This window comes from Diaphorina citri, unplaced genomic scaffold (assembly GCF_000475195.1).
Source record: "Diaphorina citri unplaced genomic scaffold, Diaci psyllid genome assembly version 1.1 scaffold286, whole genome shotgun sequence".
Classification (NCBI taxonomy): domain Eukaryota; kingdom Metazoa; phylum Arthropoda; class Insecta; order Hemiptera; family Psyllidae; genus Diaphorina; species Diaphorina citri.
Window position 1 is genome coordinate 39,084 of NW_007377722.1, and position 19,862 is coordinate 58,945.

At 37.9% G+C, this 19,862-nt stretch overlaps 1 protein-coding gene across 1 annotated transcript in view; it reads left to right on the top strand.

Annotated features, from left to right (window-relative positions):
* Positions 1 to 19,862, top strand: part of LOC103507082 — a gene marked incomplete at its 5' end in the record, with an annotated part of 76,920 nt that overhangs the window by 32,951 nt on the left and 24,107 nt on the right. The window contains 1 exon segment of the mRNA XM_026822038.1: positions 2,204 to 2,347. Within this exon segment, the coding sequence (XP_026677839.1) occupies positions 2,204 to 2,347 (144 nt within the window).

The following is a 19,862-nucleotide window of genomic DNA, read 5'->3' on the forward strand; positions in this document are numbered from 1 at the left end:
CATTCATTCAACACTCAAACACTAATCTTTCCTTTCAACATTTTCTATTCAAATATATACCCATTCCTCCTCTTCTTTCCTTTCTCATCTTCGTCTCCTCTTCTTTTTCCTTTCCTTCTTCATCTCTTCCACCTCCTTTTATGATGGATGGGCAGTCATTTGTTTCTTCATTTTCACTTTTTCCTATTTGAAGTTATCCGACAGTCATCTTGGCAGTAATAGCAATGCTTAATGCTCAGTACGTGATGAGACTTTGTTAATGCGACTGAGACACGAACGACATTTCCTGCCTTTTTTTTCAATGAGAATTCTAAACTGCTGTTCGTTTTTTTTATGTTTTTTTTTATGTATGTTCTGAGAACGAACATTATCCCATCAGGATAAAATCCGCCCCGCGGCCTAGCGCTTACAAGGTAGACGCACTACCAACTAAGCTAACTAGGCTGGCTAAAACTCTGGATTAATTGAAAACTCTCTGTGATAAGATTGGGCAATAGGTATAGGTACCATATCTAAGTATATTAAGTGCAGAATTGCAGAACATTTTCTCTGCCATTTCCCGATTTTGAAAATTTGAACCAATTCCAATACATACTAAACTTTCTCATTACATTGTACCCATAGGTTACAATCTGATAGAAATACCTACACACAATCTGATAGAAAGTAAAAAAAAAAAAAAAAAAAAACATATCCTAATCCTATATCTGATGCTTATGCTTACACTACCTAATGCTTATGCTTACACTACCTAATGCTTATGCTTACACTACCTAATGCTTATGCTTACACTACCTAATGCTTATGCTTACACTACCTAATGCTTATGCTTACACTACCTAATGCTTATGCTTACACTACCTAATGCTTATGCTTACACTACCTAATGCTTATGCTTACACTACCTAATGCTTATGCTTACACTACCTAATGCTTATGCTTACCCTACCTAATGCTTATAATTTAATCGAATTTATTTTCATTCATTCAACACTCAAACACTAATCTTTCCTTTCAACATTTTCTATTCAAATATATACCCATTCCTCCTCTTCTTTCCTTTCTCATCTTCGTCTCCTCTTCTTTTTCCTTTCCTTCTTCATCTCTTCCACCTCCTTTTATTCTTCTTCGTCTTCTTGTCCGTCTCCTACTTCATCTTCTCCTCTTTCCTCCTCCTTCTTCTTCTTCTTCCTCTCCTTTCAAACGAAAAATGTATCTCTTTCAATATGATATTGTATGAGGACAAGTACAAAGAGACAAAAAGGACAAGATGTAAAAAGAAAGGACAAGGTGTAAGAATAAAAAAGAAATCTGAAGATGTCATTGTGAAAATTTGATAGGCGACACCCCCAGGAGACAAAGGACATAAATAAATTGAAACGTCCTTGAAGTGACAAGTCGCTCTGAGAAGTGAGACACTATTTTTACGGTGTTTTTGGCCTGAAATGGTATTGAAATTTTCTGGGAAAACCCAGACAAGCGAACAAAAAAACTGGGGTGAAAACATAAATTGAGATTGTCTGTTCTTTTTCTTTTTTCTTCCCGTTCTTTTTATCGTTCTGCTTCTTGTATCATTTCGTCTTCTTCTTTTCTTTGGTTCTTCTTCGTAAGAAAAGGTTATAAAGGCATTGGGTTGTTACTTGTAACGAAATTTCACTGTCGTTTACCTTCAAATATTGAAAATTGCTCAGTCATGTGAAGGAAAGGTTGTGAAATTTTCCAAAGAAAAAACCAATTAGAATAGTCTGGAATTTGAAAGTCCACATAATAATATTTCAAATTTGAAAAGTCATTTTCTTTAATGCAAAGTACGAAGACGATTTAACTAAAAATACGAAAAAGATGAAAACCCCATTTAGTTTTCATCTTTTTCGTATTTTTGTTTTAAATTAAACTCTTGTTTGTTTGGTGTGTGGAATTCGTTGTGTAGAACTCGGAAATTATTATTATTATTTTTACTTATTAAAAAAGTAAAAAGAGACAATCTCAAATTCTGTTTTCTATTTTCATCAAATTCATTACATTTTTTCTTCTTCTTTTTCTATTTATAGCGTTACTTTACCAACATGACAAATGATGGACGGCACAGTGTTTAAAGAAAAAAATAAATAAAAGAAACTGTTATAAATATGAAATATTTATTTATAACAGTAACAGTTATAAATATGAAATATATTTATGAAATATTTATTATCGTTTTCAGAAAATGTTTCAATCTTCGAGACGTAACTCTGGGGGCCCCTCCTCTCAAACCAAGGTCACCAAAATGCTTCTCATCGTCTCCTCAGTATTCATCTGTCTCAACTTACCATCCTACGCCATCCGGATATGGGTCTACTTAAACGAGGTAAGTCCAATTTAACCTAAATAAGGTACTTTTTAGTCCTTCCTTTCTTTATTATTACAATAGTAATAATAAAAGGTATAGTGGACAGACTATTGTATTCGCTTCGGTGTTGTCTGTCTGTCTGTCACTCTGTCTGTTCCCATAGAAGGACTTATCCAAACCTGGTCGACCTATATATCAAATTAAAGGTTTTTTTTTTACCAGGAACACGAAAATGGTGGTGCAAATTTTGTCCAGAAAACCATAAAGCCAAAACCTAACCTAAATAAGGTAGTTTTTTTGTAATTTTCTTTAATGAATTCATCACAAGCCCAATGTACTTAGAGGTGAATCCTCCTCGTCTAAAACTTTAGACTTTAGCATGATGGCTAAAGTTTGTCTCGACTGAGGAGGAAACAGCTCAGGTTCATGGCATTCTTTCTATCATGATCTTTTTTTTCCCTCAATCCCCCTTTTTTCACTCAGAAATCAGAATTTATTTACAGCTACAAAAAATAATAATGAGCTACAAGCTACAAGTAGCTCGTTATTTTTCTCTCTAAAGGCAACAAGTCTGCATGAAAAGCCATTACCTATGTACATTATCTACTGAATATGAATTCATGTTCGAAGCACTTCCTTTCGGGTGCTCGCATCTGTAAAAACTACCAGGATAATATTAAATTACATCTCACATAATGATGAAAATAGTCTGCTGAGCTGAATTTGCAAATTTGAGTTGACTGAAACCCGGGGTAGAGAGAGAGGTAGAAAGGGAAGAGAGGGAGAGAGAGAGGGAGGGAGAGAGAGAGGAAGGGAGGGAGAGAGAGGGAGAGAGAGAGGAAGGGAGGGAGAGGGAGGGAGAGGGAGAGAGAGAGGAAGGGAGGGAGGGAGAGAGAGAGAGACGGACTTGTAATGAAGATGTATGAAAGGAGCTTGATTTTGTCCTCATTATGTTCAGTGAACTATAAAATAAACACAAATTGTATATTTTGAACACGGTATGAACATAAGCTGCCAGGGCTTCCTTGCTATGAACAGAAAGTAGCAGAAAGTATAATTTTTTCTAGAGGTTTGATAGAGGAAGCTCTCTGTAACTGCTGAGGTCATACCGTAACTGCTGAGGTCATACCGTAACTGCTGAGGTCATACCGTAACTGCTGAGGTCATACCGTACGGAAAACGAAAAGAGGATAAAGATTTCGAGATCGAACCCCATCTTTTTAGGAAAAAATGCGCACCCTGCGGGAATCGAACCCGTGACCTAGCTCTTACAGGGCATGCGCTCTACCCTCTAAGCTAAATAGGCGAGCGTAAAAGGTACAAAAATGTAGGCAAGTTGCTAGTTTAGGTAAACTTAGTACATACCGACATATTGGAAAAGTTAAAATTTTTAATTTTTTATTGGAAAATCCCATCTATAATATAGGAACTTAGAAAGAAACATAACATTTTGTATGAACGCCGTGTAACTATTTGACTATGCAATGTGCACATTGATAGATTCTGACGTGACTTTGTGAAGATTCATCTTGAAAAGAAGAACAGCTCAAGTAGCTTTTACTTTTCTACTTGAGTTCTTCTATGCAATGTGCAACAAAACAATTATGCGTGGAGATATCAGGATTACTTTTCTTACGATCGTATGTACTTACTTTCTTTTTTGTGCCTACTTTTTACTACTGACTTATCTTGAAAACTTACACCTAAACTCTCATTTATGTTTCCGTTCTTCCCTTTTTAGTCCGTCCTTCCTTTATTATTACTAATAATAAAAGGTATAGTGGACGGACTATTGTATTCGCTTCGGTGTCTTCTGTCCGTGGTCTAGTCTGTCACTCTGTCAGTCTGTCTGTCAGTCTGTCCCCATAGAAGGACTTATCCAAACCTGGTCGACCTATATATCAAATTAAAGGTCTTTTTACCAGGATCACGAAAATGGTGGTGCAAATTTTGTCCAGAAAACCATAAAGCCAAAAAACCAAAAAAAACTGGTTTTTGCGGGATTTTTTTCACATTTTCTCACACAAATAAGCTCTGATCTTGAAATTTGTCGCGACGACCTATGAACTCAAAGAGAGAAAGTTTTAGATAACACTTCAGTCGATCATTTAAGACCGATGTTAGCGTCACCTATGTTAAGCTACGTCGAGCAAGGCCAATAAATGGATGGGTGACTTAAACATTATATTGGGAATAAAGGGAGAACGGGCTCCAGTCTTGATTTTAAATCATTACATGAAAGTAAAATCAAAAAATCAAATCAAGAATAATAATAAACTGAATATTAAACAAATTAGGTAGGTACATAGGTACTGATCGAATAAACTACGGGCTAAATAATTCCCGGAGGGACGGGCCCAGCTTGTTTATATTTAACTAGGTATATTTATTTCAAAAATCTGGTGTGAACATCACACGACTTTCCTTATCCTATTGATTGATGCTTATTTACCTTAACTTTTACAATATCTCTAACCGTTTTGTCGCTATAGCTGAAAACCGCCAAAAAACGGTCGAAATCTGTCCAAAAGCGGTCAAAATACCGCCAAGCGCAGCAACCATCTCAACCAAACGTTTTGTGTCGCATCCTTGTCACATTTGACATCTACATACCAAATTTCAAGTCTCTAGCTCTTACCGTTCTCGAGATATTTTGTTTACAGACACACGGACACACAGACACACACACGGACCAATGGCTGAAATTTTGGATTTAGGCTCTAGGGACCTCAAAACGTGTTTTGTATTCCGTAAAAAAAAGAGCACGTTCCATACCTCACGTTTAGATTTCTGTCAATGAAATGTCAGATTACTACGTTACGTCTAGTTGAAATCAACGTAAAGGTATTTCGTTTGAAGACAAGATTGAAGGCGCCAGTTTCTAACGATACACCTGTTTTTGACAGATCACTGATGTTAGGAAACGTTGTGTGTGGTTGATATCTGGATGAGAGATCCTCGGGGGTATCACGGTTGTTTTGGGGTTCAATTCGTCTCGTGACGACGCGACGGTTGAGAATGCAGATCCCAGCGAAAATAGGTGAGATAGGCAAATAGACATCATAAATCCTGATAATATGTATACTGTGACCAACACCAAGGTGTACGAGTATTTGAAAAAGTTGAAACTGTTGCTCAATATCTATGCTATGACCAAAAATTGTCTATTATAATAATAGACTATAATAATAATAGACTCTTGAGTGGAAGGTAACCACTAGGTGAGGTTAACGCCGGAGGCGTTCTCTACCACCTAACCCTTAGAGCTCCATTATTATGTGGTCACACTCTCAAATAAATGAGGATAAAATTCCATGCCTCGGCTGGGATCGAACCCACGCCCTCCTGTTTACCAGGCGAGCGTCTTGACCACTACGCCACCGTTGTACGTGCATATGCCCCAAAAAAAGTTTTCCATTTTCAAAATAAAACCGCTTCAAAATTATAAATAAATTACAAAAACTTTCTGGTGACTCTATGCCAAGGGATCAGAGTGTGACTTTCACAGGAAAAACAATTACGTACGTACATGGAATATAAATGTAATAAAATGGCAAATACCATCCCCTACACCTACAGCTTATCCGACCTAGGAACAGCTTAGCTCAATGTAATGTCAGTACAACATTCCTCAATATAGAATTAATGTGCATTTTATTTCCAACGAGAGAGAGGAGGGGAAGAGAGCGAGAGGGAGGGAGAGTGAGAGAGAGAAAAAGGTTGTGAAGGAGAGGGAGAGAGAAAGAAGGATAGATATAAAGAAGGAGAGGGGGGGAGAGAGAGAATCAAGCGGCCTGATGTACAGGATAACCCGTGAGTGAGTGAGAGAGAGAGAAAGAGGAGATAGAGAGAAAAAACATGGAATAGAATTTGTAAGTCTACATAGAAAAAACTGCATTGGCTTTCCAACGAGAGAAAGGAAAGGAAACACATGGCATTCTTAATGAAATTAATACCTACTCCAAAAGGGATTAAAAAAATGTTAATATGGAATTTATTTCCCACTCTATTCGAATAGAACGCCATGTAGGTACATAACTACATATGTAATTCGTCTGTAATGTAAATAGTTGGGATTTTTTACATATAAACGTAAAAAGAGGAGAGGAAAATCTACAGGCAAGGCGTAGCGTAGGCGAAAAAGAGTTCACGAAAGATAGTAGAAATTATAATTTTCATCACACAATGGACTGTAGAGGCTACAGGATCTGGATTATAAAAATAATAAGCTTGGGAGCTTTGAATTAGATTCCCGCCAGGGGCAAACTTTATCCTAAAACAGATAAGGTTCGTTCTTGGAACGGCTGGCTTTCTGCTATCTTCTCCTTCTTATTTTGTCAATTTCGGGACGATAAGACATTCGTTGTTAGACTTTTCCTCGATCGACTCTTGGGGAAAAAAAACCGTTTCCCTTATTACAGTCGTTATTTCCTACTTGAGAGTGGGACAGACATATTGTAACGTAATGCCCAACCCCTTCCTCTTCTCTCTCTCTCTCTCTCTCTCTCTCTCTTACACACACGTTTTATAACCCTCAGAGTTGGATTTCAGCATAGCTGTAGGTAAGCACTATAAAAGTTCTGATTTGTAGAAAAGGAAGAGGGTTGAAGAGAGAAGTGGTAAGGCAGAAGAGGGGGAAGAGAGAGAGAGGGAGGGAAAAGCTGGAGAAGGGATAGAATAACAATAAATGAGAACAGTAAGTTACAATTTGTATGAACGCCGTGTAACTTGTTGAGTATGCAATGTGCAACAGAAGAAAAATATTAGTGGAGATGTCTGGATTACTTTTTTCAATACTGCATTACTGCAAGTTATTTTTATTTGCATGCATACATACATAGGGTAGGTGCCTTTATTTATTTTAGATATTTTTCTCTCTCGTTACTTTTATCTCTCTAACTTCGGACAAAAATGACATTAGAGAATGAGAGAGGGTGGAGATAAGGGGAGGGGGGGAAGGGAGAGAGAGAAAGAAAACACGGGGGAGATACTTTTTCTCGAAGACGCTTGCTTGAGACAGACATCCCATGTAACGTAGTACCTATGAAAAACAAAATGTCATCTTATTTTTCCAAAATCTCTGATCTCCACTAAGAAGGTGTCACTTGGAAAAAGGGAGTATGTGTGGGAGGGAGGGAGGGTTCATGTCAGCAAAAGATCATCTTGCTTATGTTTTTATATTTTGACTAGCTGAATTCCGTCGCTTCGCTCCGGAATCCCGCTAGTTCATCCCGAGGCATGGCCAAACTTGTGGAAAAGGCATGGCCGATTATATTATAAGAACGAGATCCATTCACATTTCACACACTGATCGCTCTATCTCTAGAACCACAACACCTAGTTGAGGATAAAATTCCATACCTCGGCTGGGATTGAACCCACGCCCTCCTGTTAACCAGTCGAGCGCCTTGACCACTACGCTTGTTCCCCTCTATTTTTCTCTTCTCCTCTTCCCACCCTCCTTTCTTCACCCTCTTATCAGAGCTCTCTCTCTCTCTCCCCCCTTTTTCCTACTGTACCTTTCTAATCTTGGTCCCTCTAGTGTACAAATTGTTTTACAACCTCCTCTAATCTAACTGAAAAAGACAAAGTGGCATAAATCCCTTGCAGTTGAAAACGTTGTTCTTTAATTTCCTGTTATTTATAATTCCACGTATTCAGGTGGTCAGCCTAAGACCCGGGAGAAACTTAACGTTTGCCTTTTCTCCAGGACCGGGAATGGTTTTAACTTAATTTCAATTTTGGGGACCTTTTAGTCTCAGTCGACCGGGATAAACAAATTATTCTATTTATAGAATATGTACGTTGTGGTAATAATAATAATAATAATAATAATAATAATAATAATAATAATAATAATAATAACCAAATTAAATGTAAACCCATGTAAAAGGAAAGATTCAACATATGACAGTATAATACTACTAGAGTTATAGTTATACTACATACTATATAGATATCATGACTATCAGAGTATCACTATAGTATAAGATTTATAGTTACCTACCCCTGCTGTGATAGATTATAAATTGGACCACGTAATAGATAAAAGCACACCAGTAATAGATTTCACTGCTAAGTGGCAGTGCAGTTGTTCCAACTTGGCTGAGATACAAAATATAGATTTCACCGAAATTCGTCTTTTTCTCTTCTTTTCTTTCCTCTTCTTTTTTTTTTTCTTTTCATTTTTCTTCTCCTCTTCTTCTTCCTCTTCTTCTTTTTCTCCACTTTTTATTTTTTCCTTATATTTTTGTTTTGATAAGGATTCGACGGACTTTTTTTTTAGTACAGAAAATTTCTTTACATTTTGGCTCCATTTTCCACTTTTGACCACTCAACCGGGCCCTAATTTTTCACAAAATAATAATAATAAAATGAAAATAAACATTTTTTCTTCTTCTACCTCTCAGCCTTCTTCTTCTTCTTCTTCTTCTTCTTCTTCTTTTTCTTCTTCTTCTTGTTTGTATGAAAAAGGAAGCTTCAAGTTCTCCTTTTAAAATGAAGACTAAAGGTTGGAAGTTATGATGGGTTATGTGATAATTTTAATTATTATCATTCTATTTTTATCGTCCTCATTCTACTTCTTGTCTTACTCTAGCTAGCACAAGACTTGTCTTGCACGAGAGACCGGACACTTCAATCCCAGGTGACACTTTGAGGGGGAGTGTTTACAAACTGGACAAGGGTTCACAAGATGAAGAGTGAAGGGCGACCTTCCTTAATATAAAAAGTGAAGGGCAAACTTCTTGATGAACATGGCCTTGAAACGTCTCAAGTGAGAATAAGGAACACCCTGTTACCGACAATATCAGATTTCCTAATTTCCTGTCCTGGTGTTGGAGGGTGAGGGCTCATATCCTGGAATTCCTGGGAATGGGTCAGATTTCTTGGGTCTCGTATGTGTGACCCATTATTTGGGTCATGTCTCGTATATGTGATCCATTACTTTAGGTCATGTCTAATATGGGACCCATTTTTTAGTCCGTCCTTCCTTTATTATTACAATAGTAATAAAAAGGTATAAGGGACGGACTATTGTATTCGCTTCGGTGTCGTCTGTGTGTACTCTGTCTGTCCCCATAGAAGGATTTATCCAAACCTGGTCGACCTATGTATCAAATTAAAGGTCGTTTTACCAGGAACACGAAAATGGTGGCAGCTTGTTAGGTCATGTCTAGTGTATGTGACCCATTCTTTGGGTCAAGTCTAGTAGGCATTGACCTGGTCGACCTATGTATCAAATTGAAGGTCTTTTTACCAGGAACACGAAAATGGTGGCAGCTTGTTAGGTCATGTCTAGTGTATGTGACCCATTCTTTGGGTCAAGTCTAGTAGGCATTATGACCCATTATTTAAGTCATGCCTAATATATGACTCATTGTTTAGGTCATGTGTAATATAAGACCCAAGTCACATTAGAATGCAACTAACAACACTTGAGATTCATTAAAATTCAGCCCTTTCACTAACACAAAAGAAAATTCAGAGTTGAAAAGTTTGCAATTAGGTCGGACTTTCTGAGTTAGTAGACTTCGGATCTGGAGATTGATGGTGCGAGTCTAAGTTGTATCATAAAATTCTAATATATGACTCATTGTTTGGGTCATGTGTAATATAAGACCCAAGTCACATTAGAATGCAACTAACAACACTTGAGATTCATTAAAATTCAGCCCTTTCACTAACACAAAAGAAAATTCAGAGTTGAAAAGTTTGCAATTAGGTCGGACTTTCTGAGTTAGTAGACTTCGGATCTGGAGATTGATGGTGCGAGTCTAAGTTGTATCATAAAATTTAGCGTCATGAATTTAATCGATATTATTTGTCACAAAATGAAAATCAGTAGCACTTCTTTTTTGACATAACTCTCCAGGGCCGGATTACCCATAAGGCAGAATGGCAGACTGCCACGGGCCCCGCGCTTTTGGGGGTCCCGCGCTTTGAGGACTTACACTAGTGCACATCGTAATATTACGTACAATGTGCACCATTACCCTGGTCCAGGACACTACAAAGAAATTAGCATACCTAAATATTTCACAGTCATGTTAGGTTTTTAGTTAGTTAGGAAATTAGTTCCAATAATTCTCCCCAATACATAGTCCGTAGTTCAAGTTATAATGAATACAAATTACACGAAATTCGAGAGGATTTAGCAAAACATTGCCAGATAATTTCGGAAAATCGGGATATGTAGCAGATCGCGCTGCCTTGTGAAAAGTGACACAAGTACACAACCGAAAATTGATTCTTTTTTTTTCCAGGTGGAAAAAGAAAAAGTGACATAACTCAGAAAAGTAGAAAAGGGATCACATTTTTGAAAGAGAAAAGAGGGAGGGAGAGAGAGAAAGAGAGAGAGAGAGAGAGAGAGAGAGAGAGAGAGAGAGAGAGAGAGAGAGAGAGAGAGATAATTTCGGGAAATCGGGATATGTAGCAGATCGCGCTGCCTTGTGAAAAGTGACACAAGTACACAACCGAAAATTGACCGTCGTATGTATGAAAGCCAAAGTTAAACTTTAGTTTAACTTAAGACGAACAATGTTGCCAATTTCATGTCATTTCTTGAAATAACTGGCTAGATTTCATGAAATTTGGCAAGATTTTCATTTCAAGTTAAACTAAAGTTTATCTTTAGACTTCATACATACGGCGGTGATTCTCTTTTCCAGGTGGAAAAAGAAAAAGTGACATAACTCCGAAAAGTAGAAAAGGGATCACATTTTTGAAAGAGAAAAGAGGGAGGGGGAGAGAAAGAGAGAAGAGATAAAGAGAAAGAGAGAGAGAGAGAGAGAGAGAGATCGAGAGAGAGAAAGAAGGAGAAATATCGTTCACGGATTAACAAACAAAAAAGAAGTTGTTTGAATTTTGATCTCGAATTGAAGAGGGGAAAATTTTACGAAATTTTTCAAATTGGGTTTCTTGTCCCACGAGCACATGTGACATTTTATTTAACTGAAATCCCTCGTCCCTAATCAACAAATAAAATTAATAACAATAATAACTATAATTACATGTACAGGGTGTTTAGGAAAGGGATTTTTTAAAATTCAATTAGGCGCTTTATTATTTTTATATTATCCAATAATAAGCGAGTAATGTGTCCAATCCCAATAGAATTGTTCGAATTATATATAAAAAAGATCATGTCTGAATATCGCACGACTTTCTATTATCGTATTACGTAAAGAAAACGAGATTTATCGAGTGAAGTAAATTCGACGAAAATTTGAAACATTGTCATTTGAAAGAGAGATAATACGAGTAATGTCTTGTTGGTTTCACTATCACAACATACTGTATGAATGTTTCTTTGATGTTTTCAATAGATGGATGAAGAATACCATCTGTTTGTTATACGAGGCCAAATTTCCAGGGACTAAAAAGAGTACAAAGTTAAAAACTGTAAAAGGTCCATTTTGAATAGTAAGCCTCACTTGATAAATTTCCATATTTTCCATAGTGCTCTATCCATAAGTACGTGCTACGTGCATAGATATGTAAAAATGAAATTTTTCCTCTCAGCTGAAAAACTTGCATTTTGCCGCTTACCGCGCTTATAGCTCATTAAGGATTACCGCCATTCAATTTAGCCGCCAAACTATCCCAAATCCCGATTACGTCAGCACTGGTGCGCGAAATAAGTGCTTAATCCCGGCCATGGCAGTAGGCAAATCAGCACATCCCAGAGTTCCATTTATAATGGTGAATTCCCATTTATAATCCCATAATCCGGTCGGATGGCCCATTGAAAAGAACTCAACTCGAAAATTATCGCCAAACCAGACGAGAAATGAGTTTCCCCTCCCGGGCCGGCGAAATGAGAGGCTCGATTTGGAATATTAACAATTTGACATTGACTTCTTCATTCCCCCCAAGGATTTTTTTTTTCTTTTTTTCCCCTTAGGATCCCTTAAGGCGGACGCTTTAACACTATACGAACAGTAGGTCGTTCGCGCCACTTTAAAAGGTTTGATAGAGGGGTCTGTAACATCGGAGGATTTATAGTTCTGGAATCAAAGGAAAGAAACGGTAGGAATCGAACGAGCGAACAAGCGATAACAAGGCTCTAGCCAAGCTGACTAATCTGACTATACTCGTGTTTAACGCATTGTCATGCATCGCATCGATAGAAAACAACTGCCAGCTTAGGCTAGTTTGATAATTAGATTCCCGCCCGGGGCGGATTTTATCCTAAGCAGATAAGGTTCGTTCTCGGAACGGCTGGCTTTCTCCTATCCTGTCTTCTCTCTTTGCTTTCGGGACAACAAAACCTTATATGTAGTAGTTATACAGTTTCCTGTTTCGTACTGAAGATGTGGTTGTACGAGTACAATTTGAATATGTAATAACACCACCATATTGCAATGTATTTTACCGCACTATACAATATATCGTACCGCCGCGTATACCGTACCTACACAATAATACACATGATGCATATGGATACGAGAAATATTATTGGCAGCCGTACAGAAATAATATGAGAATTTTTTCCCACTTTTTCACCATGTAAATTGGATTATTATTGTACAAAATATTGTACATTGTAACTTGTAACATTTTTTATGAGTTGTACAAATATGACGGATTTTTATGATGAGAAGGGAGAGGGAGGGAGGGAGAGAGAGAGAAAGGGAGGGAGAGAGAGCACGACCGCTGACATAGGAGCAACCTTAACCCTTTCGTTAATACCGTGCCTTTTTTCGTCAAGAACACGGACTGTGACACCGATAACTGCTAAGGTCTTATCGTCTCGAAAGCAAAGAGAGAAGGAAGACAGGATAGTAGAAAGCCAACCGTTCTGAGAAAAAACGTTATCCGTTCAGGATAAAATCCGCCCCGCGCGGGAATTGAACCCGCGAAGCGGCCAGACCAAATGTTTACAGGCTACCTTCCAAGCTAACTAGGCTGGCTGTTTATAAGTTAAAATTAGCCTTCATTGTAAACGAAATTTAAAAAATAAATTATTAAATTCAAATTCTCGGCGCGAACGACCTACTGTACGTAGTGTTAAAGCGCCTAAAAGGAAGAAAAAATCAAATTCTGCTACGGTTCTATTTCTGTTCCAGGAACAGCACTGTCATGTACTGCGGTCTGGTGGAGGAATGGACCGAGCTGTATTATTGGCAGCCGCACAGAAATAATATGAGATTTTTTTCCCACTTTTTCACCATGTAAATTGGATTATTATTGTACAAAATATTGTACATTGTAAGTTGTAACATTTTTTATGAGTTGTACAAATATGACGGTTTTTTATGATGAGAAGGGAGAGGGAGAGAGGGAGGGAGAGAGAGAGAAAGGGAGGGAGGGAGAGAGAGCACGACCGCTGACATAGGAGCAACCTTAACCCTTTCGTTAATACCGTGCCTTTTTTCCGTCAAGAACACGGACTGTGACACCGATAACTGCTAAGGTCTTATCGTCTCGAAAGCAAAGAGAGAGGGAAGACAGGATAGTAGAAAGCCAACCGTTCCGAGAAGAAACGTTATCCGTATAAAATCCGCCCCGCGCGGAAATTGCACCCGCGACGCGACCAGACCAACTGTTTACAGGCTACCTTCCAAGCTAACTAGGCTGGCTGTTTATAAGTTAAAATTAGCCTAGGGCCTAGGACATGTTCTTCATTGTAAACGAAATTTAAAAAATAAATTATTAAATTCAAATTCTCGGCGCGAACGACCTACTATCCGTAATGTTAAAGCGCCTAAAATGGGGAAAAAATCAAATTCTGCTACGGTTCTATTTCTGTTCCAGGAACAGCACTGTCATGTACTGCGGTCTGGTGGAGGAATGGACCGAGCTCTTCCCCACCTCCAGTTTGTGTTCCTGTGTTGTTTTATCGAAAAAAAGTTGTTCCACCTGTGGTCGGAAAGAAAGATGGGAGGGGAGGAAGGTAGAAGAAGGAGAAAGGAGGAAGAAGAGAGAAAGGGGATGGAGAAAAATGGAGAAGAGAAGGTAAGGTATAGTAGAAGGGGTAGATGAGAGAAGAGGAAGAGCGGAGAGGAGGGGAGGGGAAGGAGAAAAATGGAGAAGAGGAGGTAAGGTAGTAGAAGGGGTAGATGAGAGAAGAGGAAGAGCGGAGAGGAGGGGAGGGGAAGGAGAAAAAGGAAAAGAGGGAAAGAGATGTGGTAGACAAGAAAGGGAAGAGGAAGAGAGAACGGAAGGACAAGAGGGAGGGAAAAGAATACAGGCAAGGCGGAAGAAGAGAGAGAGAGGAAAAGGAAGGGGAATAATAGAGAGAAAGAAAGGGAGAGAGGGGAAGTAGAAGGGGGGAAACAATAGAGAGAAAGGAAAAGAAGAGGAAAGAAAGGGAGAGAGGGGAAGTAGGATATCACGCACCGTTTGGCGTGTAGCGCGTATACGTCGCTCCATGATCAACAATAACAACAAAATAGTCGCCCCTGGTGGCGGTAGTATGAACCATCATCATCAGAGCAGTGTGAGGAACAATTTCACCAGCCATAACACACAGGTGAGCTGCTCTAGGAATACTTGGCTTTTTTTATACACATATGAATTCCGTCGCTTCGCTCCGGAATCCCGCTAGTTCATCCCGAGGCATGGCCAAACTTGTGGAAAAGGCATGGCCGAACTTGTAGTTATCAAACTAAAAACATAAACGAAACTCAAATATTAGGCGAGCGAGGAAAAGTTTTCTATCCCGCAGTCTCTGCACTCTGTGTATTTCTTATGGAGATTTCAGCGATCAAAAATTGATCATATCTCAGGATCGGTGTAGATTTTCGCAAAATCCTTTCTTATTGCACACCTAGACCATAAAAAGAATATTCCTACCAAATTTCAGCTTTCTAGGTGGTGTGGTTCTCGAGATAGAGCGATCAGTGTGTGAAATGTGAAATGTGAACTGTGAATGAGTGAATGGATCTTGTTCTTATAATATAAGACTAGCTGAATTCCGTCGCTTCGCTCCGGAAGCCCGCTAGTTCATCCCGAGGCATGGCCAAACTTCTGGAAAAGGCATGGCCGAACTTGTATTTATCAAACTAAAAACATAAACGAAACTCAAAAAGTTGGTCGAGAGCGGAACATTTCTCTCCCGCAGTCTCTGCACTCTGTGTATTTCTTATGGAGATTTCAGCGATCAAAAATTGATCATATCTCAGGATCGGTTTAGATTTTGGCAAAATCCTTTCTTATTGCACACCTGGACCATAAAAGGAATATTCCTACCAAATTTCAACTTTCTAGGTGTTGTGGTTCTAGAGATAGAGCGATCAGTGTGTGAAATGTGAAATGTGAATGAGTGAATGGATCTCGTTCTTATAATATAAGAAAGAAAGGGAGAGAGGGGAAGTAGAAGGGGGGAAACAATAGAGAGAAAGGAAAAGAAGAGGAAAGAAAGGGAGAGAGGGGAAGTAGAAGGGGGAAACAATAGACAATAGAGAGGAAGGGAAAAAGAGGGAAAGGAAAGAGAAGAGGAAGGAAAAATGGGATTAAAACTTTGATGCCCTTGTCACTCCTATCTCCTCCTCTTCCTCCTCTAGAGGCAGAGAGGGGAACTTATCCACCTATTCCCCTCTCCTCTTTCTCTAGCCTTTTCCCTCCCCTCAAACAAACATACATGCAAGGAACATTATTTTCGGGGCAAAACTTTTAGTTTGGCACACATCTGTTTATATGTATTTAGGAGCTTTGTATTGTTTGTATGTATTTAGAAGCTTTGTTTTAACTTTGTTGTAATACAGTTGGGTGTTGGGTAAGTTCTACCGTTGGGAATCCACTTGATAGTTCCTTTTTTACTTTCTTTATCCTTACATCCTTGTAGGAAAAATGGGAACTTGGCAGGACGGAGTGCTACATAACATTCTTATTACCTATATCATCGGCAAAATTCCTTCAGGGGACGGCTATTGAAGATTTTGAATATCAGATTTCTTTTTTTTTTTTTTTACTTTCTATTATTTTTTTTTACTGTTAATATTTCACACATTTTACGGAGCACGATATTACGTCTGAACCTGACACTAGATTTTTCATTTCTATTATTTTGTTTCATAATACGTATGCAAGCAAAACGTGTGACGTCAGCATTTGCTTCAATTGAAAATGCTTACAGGAAGAAAATAAAAATAACAATCAGATTTTTACTTACAACTGACGCATATTCTCTAGAGAGAGGGTGGAGATTCCAATTTTCAATGCCTTACCTGCAATCCTAGGAAAGAAAGTAATGCCATTATACACTATCATAATACTGCTTGGGAGTCTGCAGTGACTAGATAATACAGGGTGTTATAAAAGCTATTTCAAATTGTATCAATCCCTTAATACCCTTAGTTAGTGATTCAGAAAACTGATGAAATCGCTTAGAAAAAGGAAACCTACGAGTAAGGCTAGCCAGTCACTATCAGGTAGACCTGAAAGGAACACCTGATCAGGTCTACCTCAAAGTGAATGGCTGGCCGAAATTGTACTTTCTGTGTTGAACATTGCCAAATTGCATCAAAAGCGGACAAACTGTTCAAAAGTTATGGTGAAAACTAGACAAAATAAAGTGAAAAATCGTCGAATTAAAACTTGATATTCATTTCATTCGTTCGAATATTCGTCGAAAAAATGGAGACTTCGAAATTATTGATATCACGGGAGAATCCCGTTCCAAGCATTTTTCTTGCTCATAAGATTGGTCTGGCCATCCAGAGAAGAAACGCTGCATGTATCTTAGGGTCTGTACCTGAGGGGAGAAATTTTAGTGGAATTCTTTTAGATCACCCTGTAGATACAGATAGTGCATGGGATAATAATAAAAACTTCTCATTATAAGCTTCATCATATTTTTCCGACACAATTATTATTTTCATGCGAATTTCTCTCCTACATTTTCCATTCTCACATTTTTTTTTCCTTCGGATTTTTACTTACTATGTATTTCTCATTCTCTGTGCATTTTTCCTCATTTTTTTAGTATTATTATTTCGTTTTTTCTCCGTATTTATAGGTACCTTATCTATTTTTGTAGCAGATTTATTTATTTATCGTATGGAGTGTATTTATTTTTAAATTGGACAGTTGAACATACACATGCAACAATCTTAAAATCTTAGGATTGCAATATAAGGCGGAAAAAAAATCCACCAGCACAGATAGAACAGTACGTATTCAAAAATACAATACAGTGAATTCCATACCTCGGCTCGGATTGAACCCACGCCCTCCTGTTTACCAGGCGAGCGCCTTGACCACTACACCACCGAGGTAGATATAAACACTATTTTTTACGGTGTTTTTGGCCTGAAATGGTATTGAAATTTTCTGGGAAAACTCAGACAAGCGAACGAAAAAACTGGGGTGTGGAAACACAAATTGAGATTGTCTGGTCTTTTTCTTTCTTCTTGTTCCTGTTCTTCTTGTATCTTTTCTTCGTCTTTTTTTTTTTTTTTTTTTTTTTTTTTGTTTTTTTAAACAATAGACAATAGAGAGGAAGGGAAAAAGAGGGAAAGGAAAGAGAAGAGGAAGGAAAAATGGGATTAAAACTTTGATGCCCTTGTCACTCCTATCTCCTCCTCTTCCTCCTCTAGAGGCAGAGAGGGGAACTTATCCACCTATTCCCCTCTCCTCTTTCTCTAGCCTTTTCCCTCCCCTCAAACAAACATACATGCAAGGAACATTATTTTCGGGGCAAAACTTTTAGTTTGGCACACATCTGTTTATATGTATTTAGGAGCTTTGTATTGTTTGTATGTATTTAGAAGCTTTGTTTTAACTTTGTTGTAATACAGTTGGGTGTTGGGTAAGTTCTACCGTTGGGAATCCACTTGATAGTTCCTTTTTTACTTTCTTTATCCTTACATCCTTGTAGGAAAAATGGGAACTTGGCAGGACGGAGTGCTACATAACATTCTTATTACCTATATCATCGGCAAAATTCCTTCAGGGGACGGCTATTGAAGATTTTGAATATCAGATTTCTTTTTTTTTTTTTTTACTTTCTATTATTTTTTTTTACTGTTAATATTTCACACATTTTACGGAGCACGATATTACGTCTGAACCTGACACTAGATTTTTCATTTCTATTATTTTGTTTCATAATACGTATGCAAGCAAAACGTGTGACGTCAGCATTTGCTTAAATTGAAAATGCTTACAGGAAGAAAATAAAAATAACAATCAGGTTTTTACTTACAACTGATGCAGATTCTCTAGAGAGAGGGTGGAGATTCTAATTTTCAATGCCTTACCTGCAATCATAGGAAAGAAAATAATGCCATTATATACTATCATACTACTGCTTGAGAGTCTGCAGTGACTAGATAATACAGGGTGTTATTAAAGCTATTTCAAATTGTATCAATCCCTTAATACCCTTAATTAGTGGTTCAGAAAATTGATGAAATCGCTTCGAAAAAGGAAACATACGAGTAAGGCTAGCCAGTCACTATCAGGTAGACCTGACACGAACACCTAATCAGGTCTACCTCAAAGTGAGTGGCTGGCCTAACAAGGCTCTCATTCGCTAGACCGGATCTTGAAATTGTACTTTCTGTGTTGAACATTGCCAAATTTCATCAAAATTGGACAAACTGTTCAAAAGTTATGGTGAAAACTAGACAAAATAAAGTGAAAAATCGTCGAATTAAAACTTGATCTTCACTTCATTCGTTCGAATATTCGTCGAAAAAATGGAGACTTCGAAATTATTGATATCACGAGAGAATCCCGTTCCAAGCATTTTTCTTGCTCATAAGATTGGTCTGGTCATCCAGAGAGGAAACGCTGCATGTATCTTAGAGTCTGTACCTGGGGGGATAAATTTTAGTGGAATTCTTTTAGATCACCCTGTAGATACAGATAGTGCATGGGATAATAATAAAAACTTCTCATTATAAGCTTCATCATATTTTTCCGACACAATTATTATTTTCATGCGAATTTCTCTCCTACATTTTCCATTCTCACATTTTTTTTTCCTTCGGATTTTTACTTACCATGTATTTCTCATTCTCTGTGCATTTTTTCTCATTTTTTTTTAGTATTATTATTTCGTTTTTTCTCCGTATTTATAGGTACCTTATCTATTTTTGTAGCAGATTTATTTATTTATCGTATGGAGTATATTTATTTTTAAATTGGACAGTTGAACATACACATGCAACAATCTTAAAATCTTAGGATTGCAGTATTAAACTGAAGATTTTTTTTAACGCTCTCCGAAGGCTATTTTTGTAGTCATGAAACATGATTAAGTACGTACATCCATAGATCCAATGAAACATACCCGTAGGTATACATATTCACTGAGAAAAAAAAATGTGACAGGGTGCCACAACTTTAGGGTGGAAGAACTCTATTATTGGGTTACTTCCCCTGATTTAGGCTGTTGGAATACTATATTATAGTGTCGAGCTTCCCGATATAGAGATCAATATTAGAGTGCCCGAACCCAGTCACCCGATTGGGCTGCCGGCATCCTATTCTCTCTCTCTCTCTCTCTCTCTCTCTCTCTCTCTCTCTCTCTCTTCCTCTCTCTCTCTTCTTTTTCTTTCTCCCACTCTTTTTTTTTTCTCTC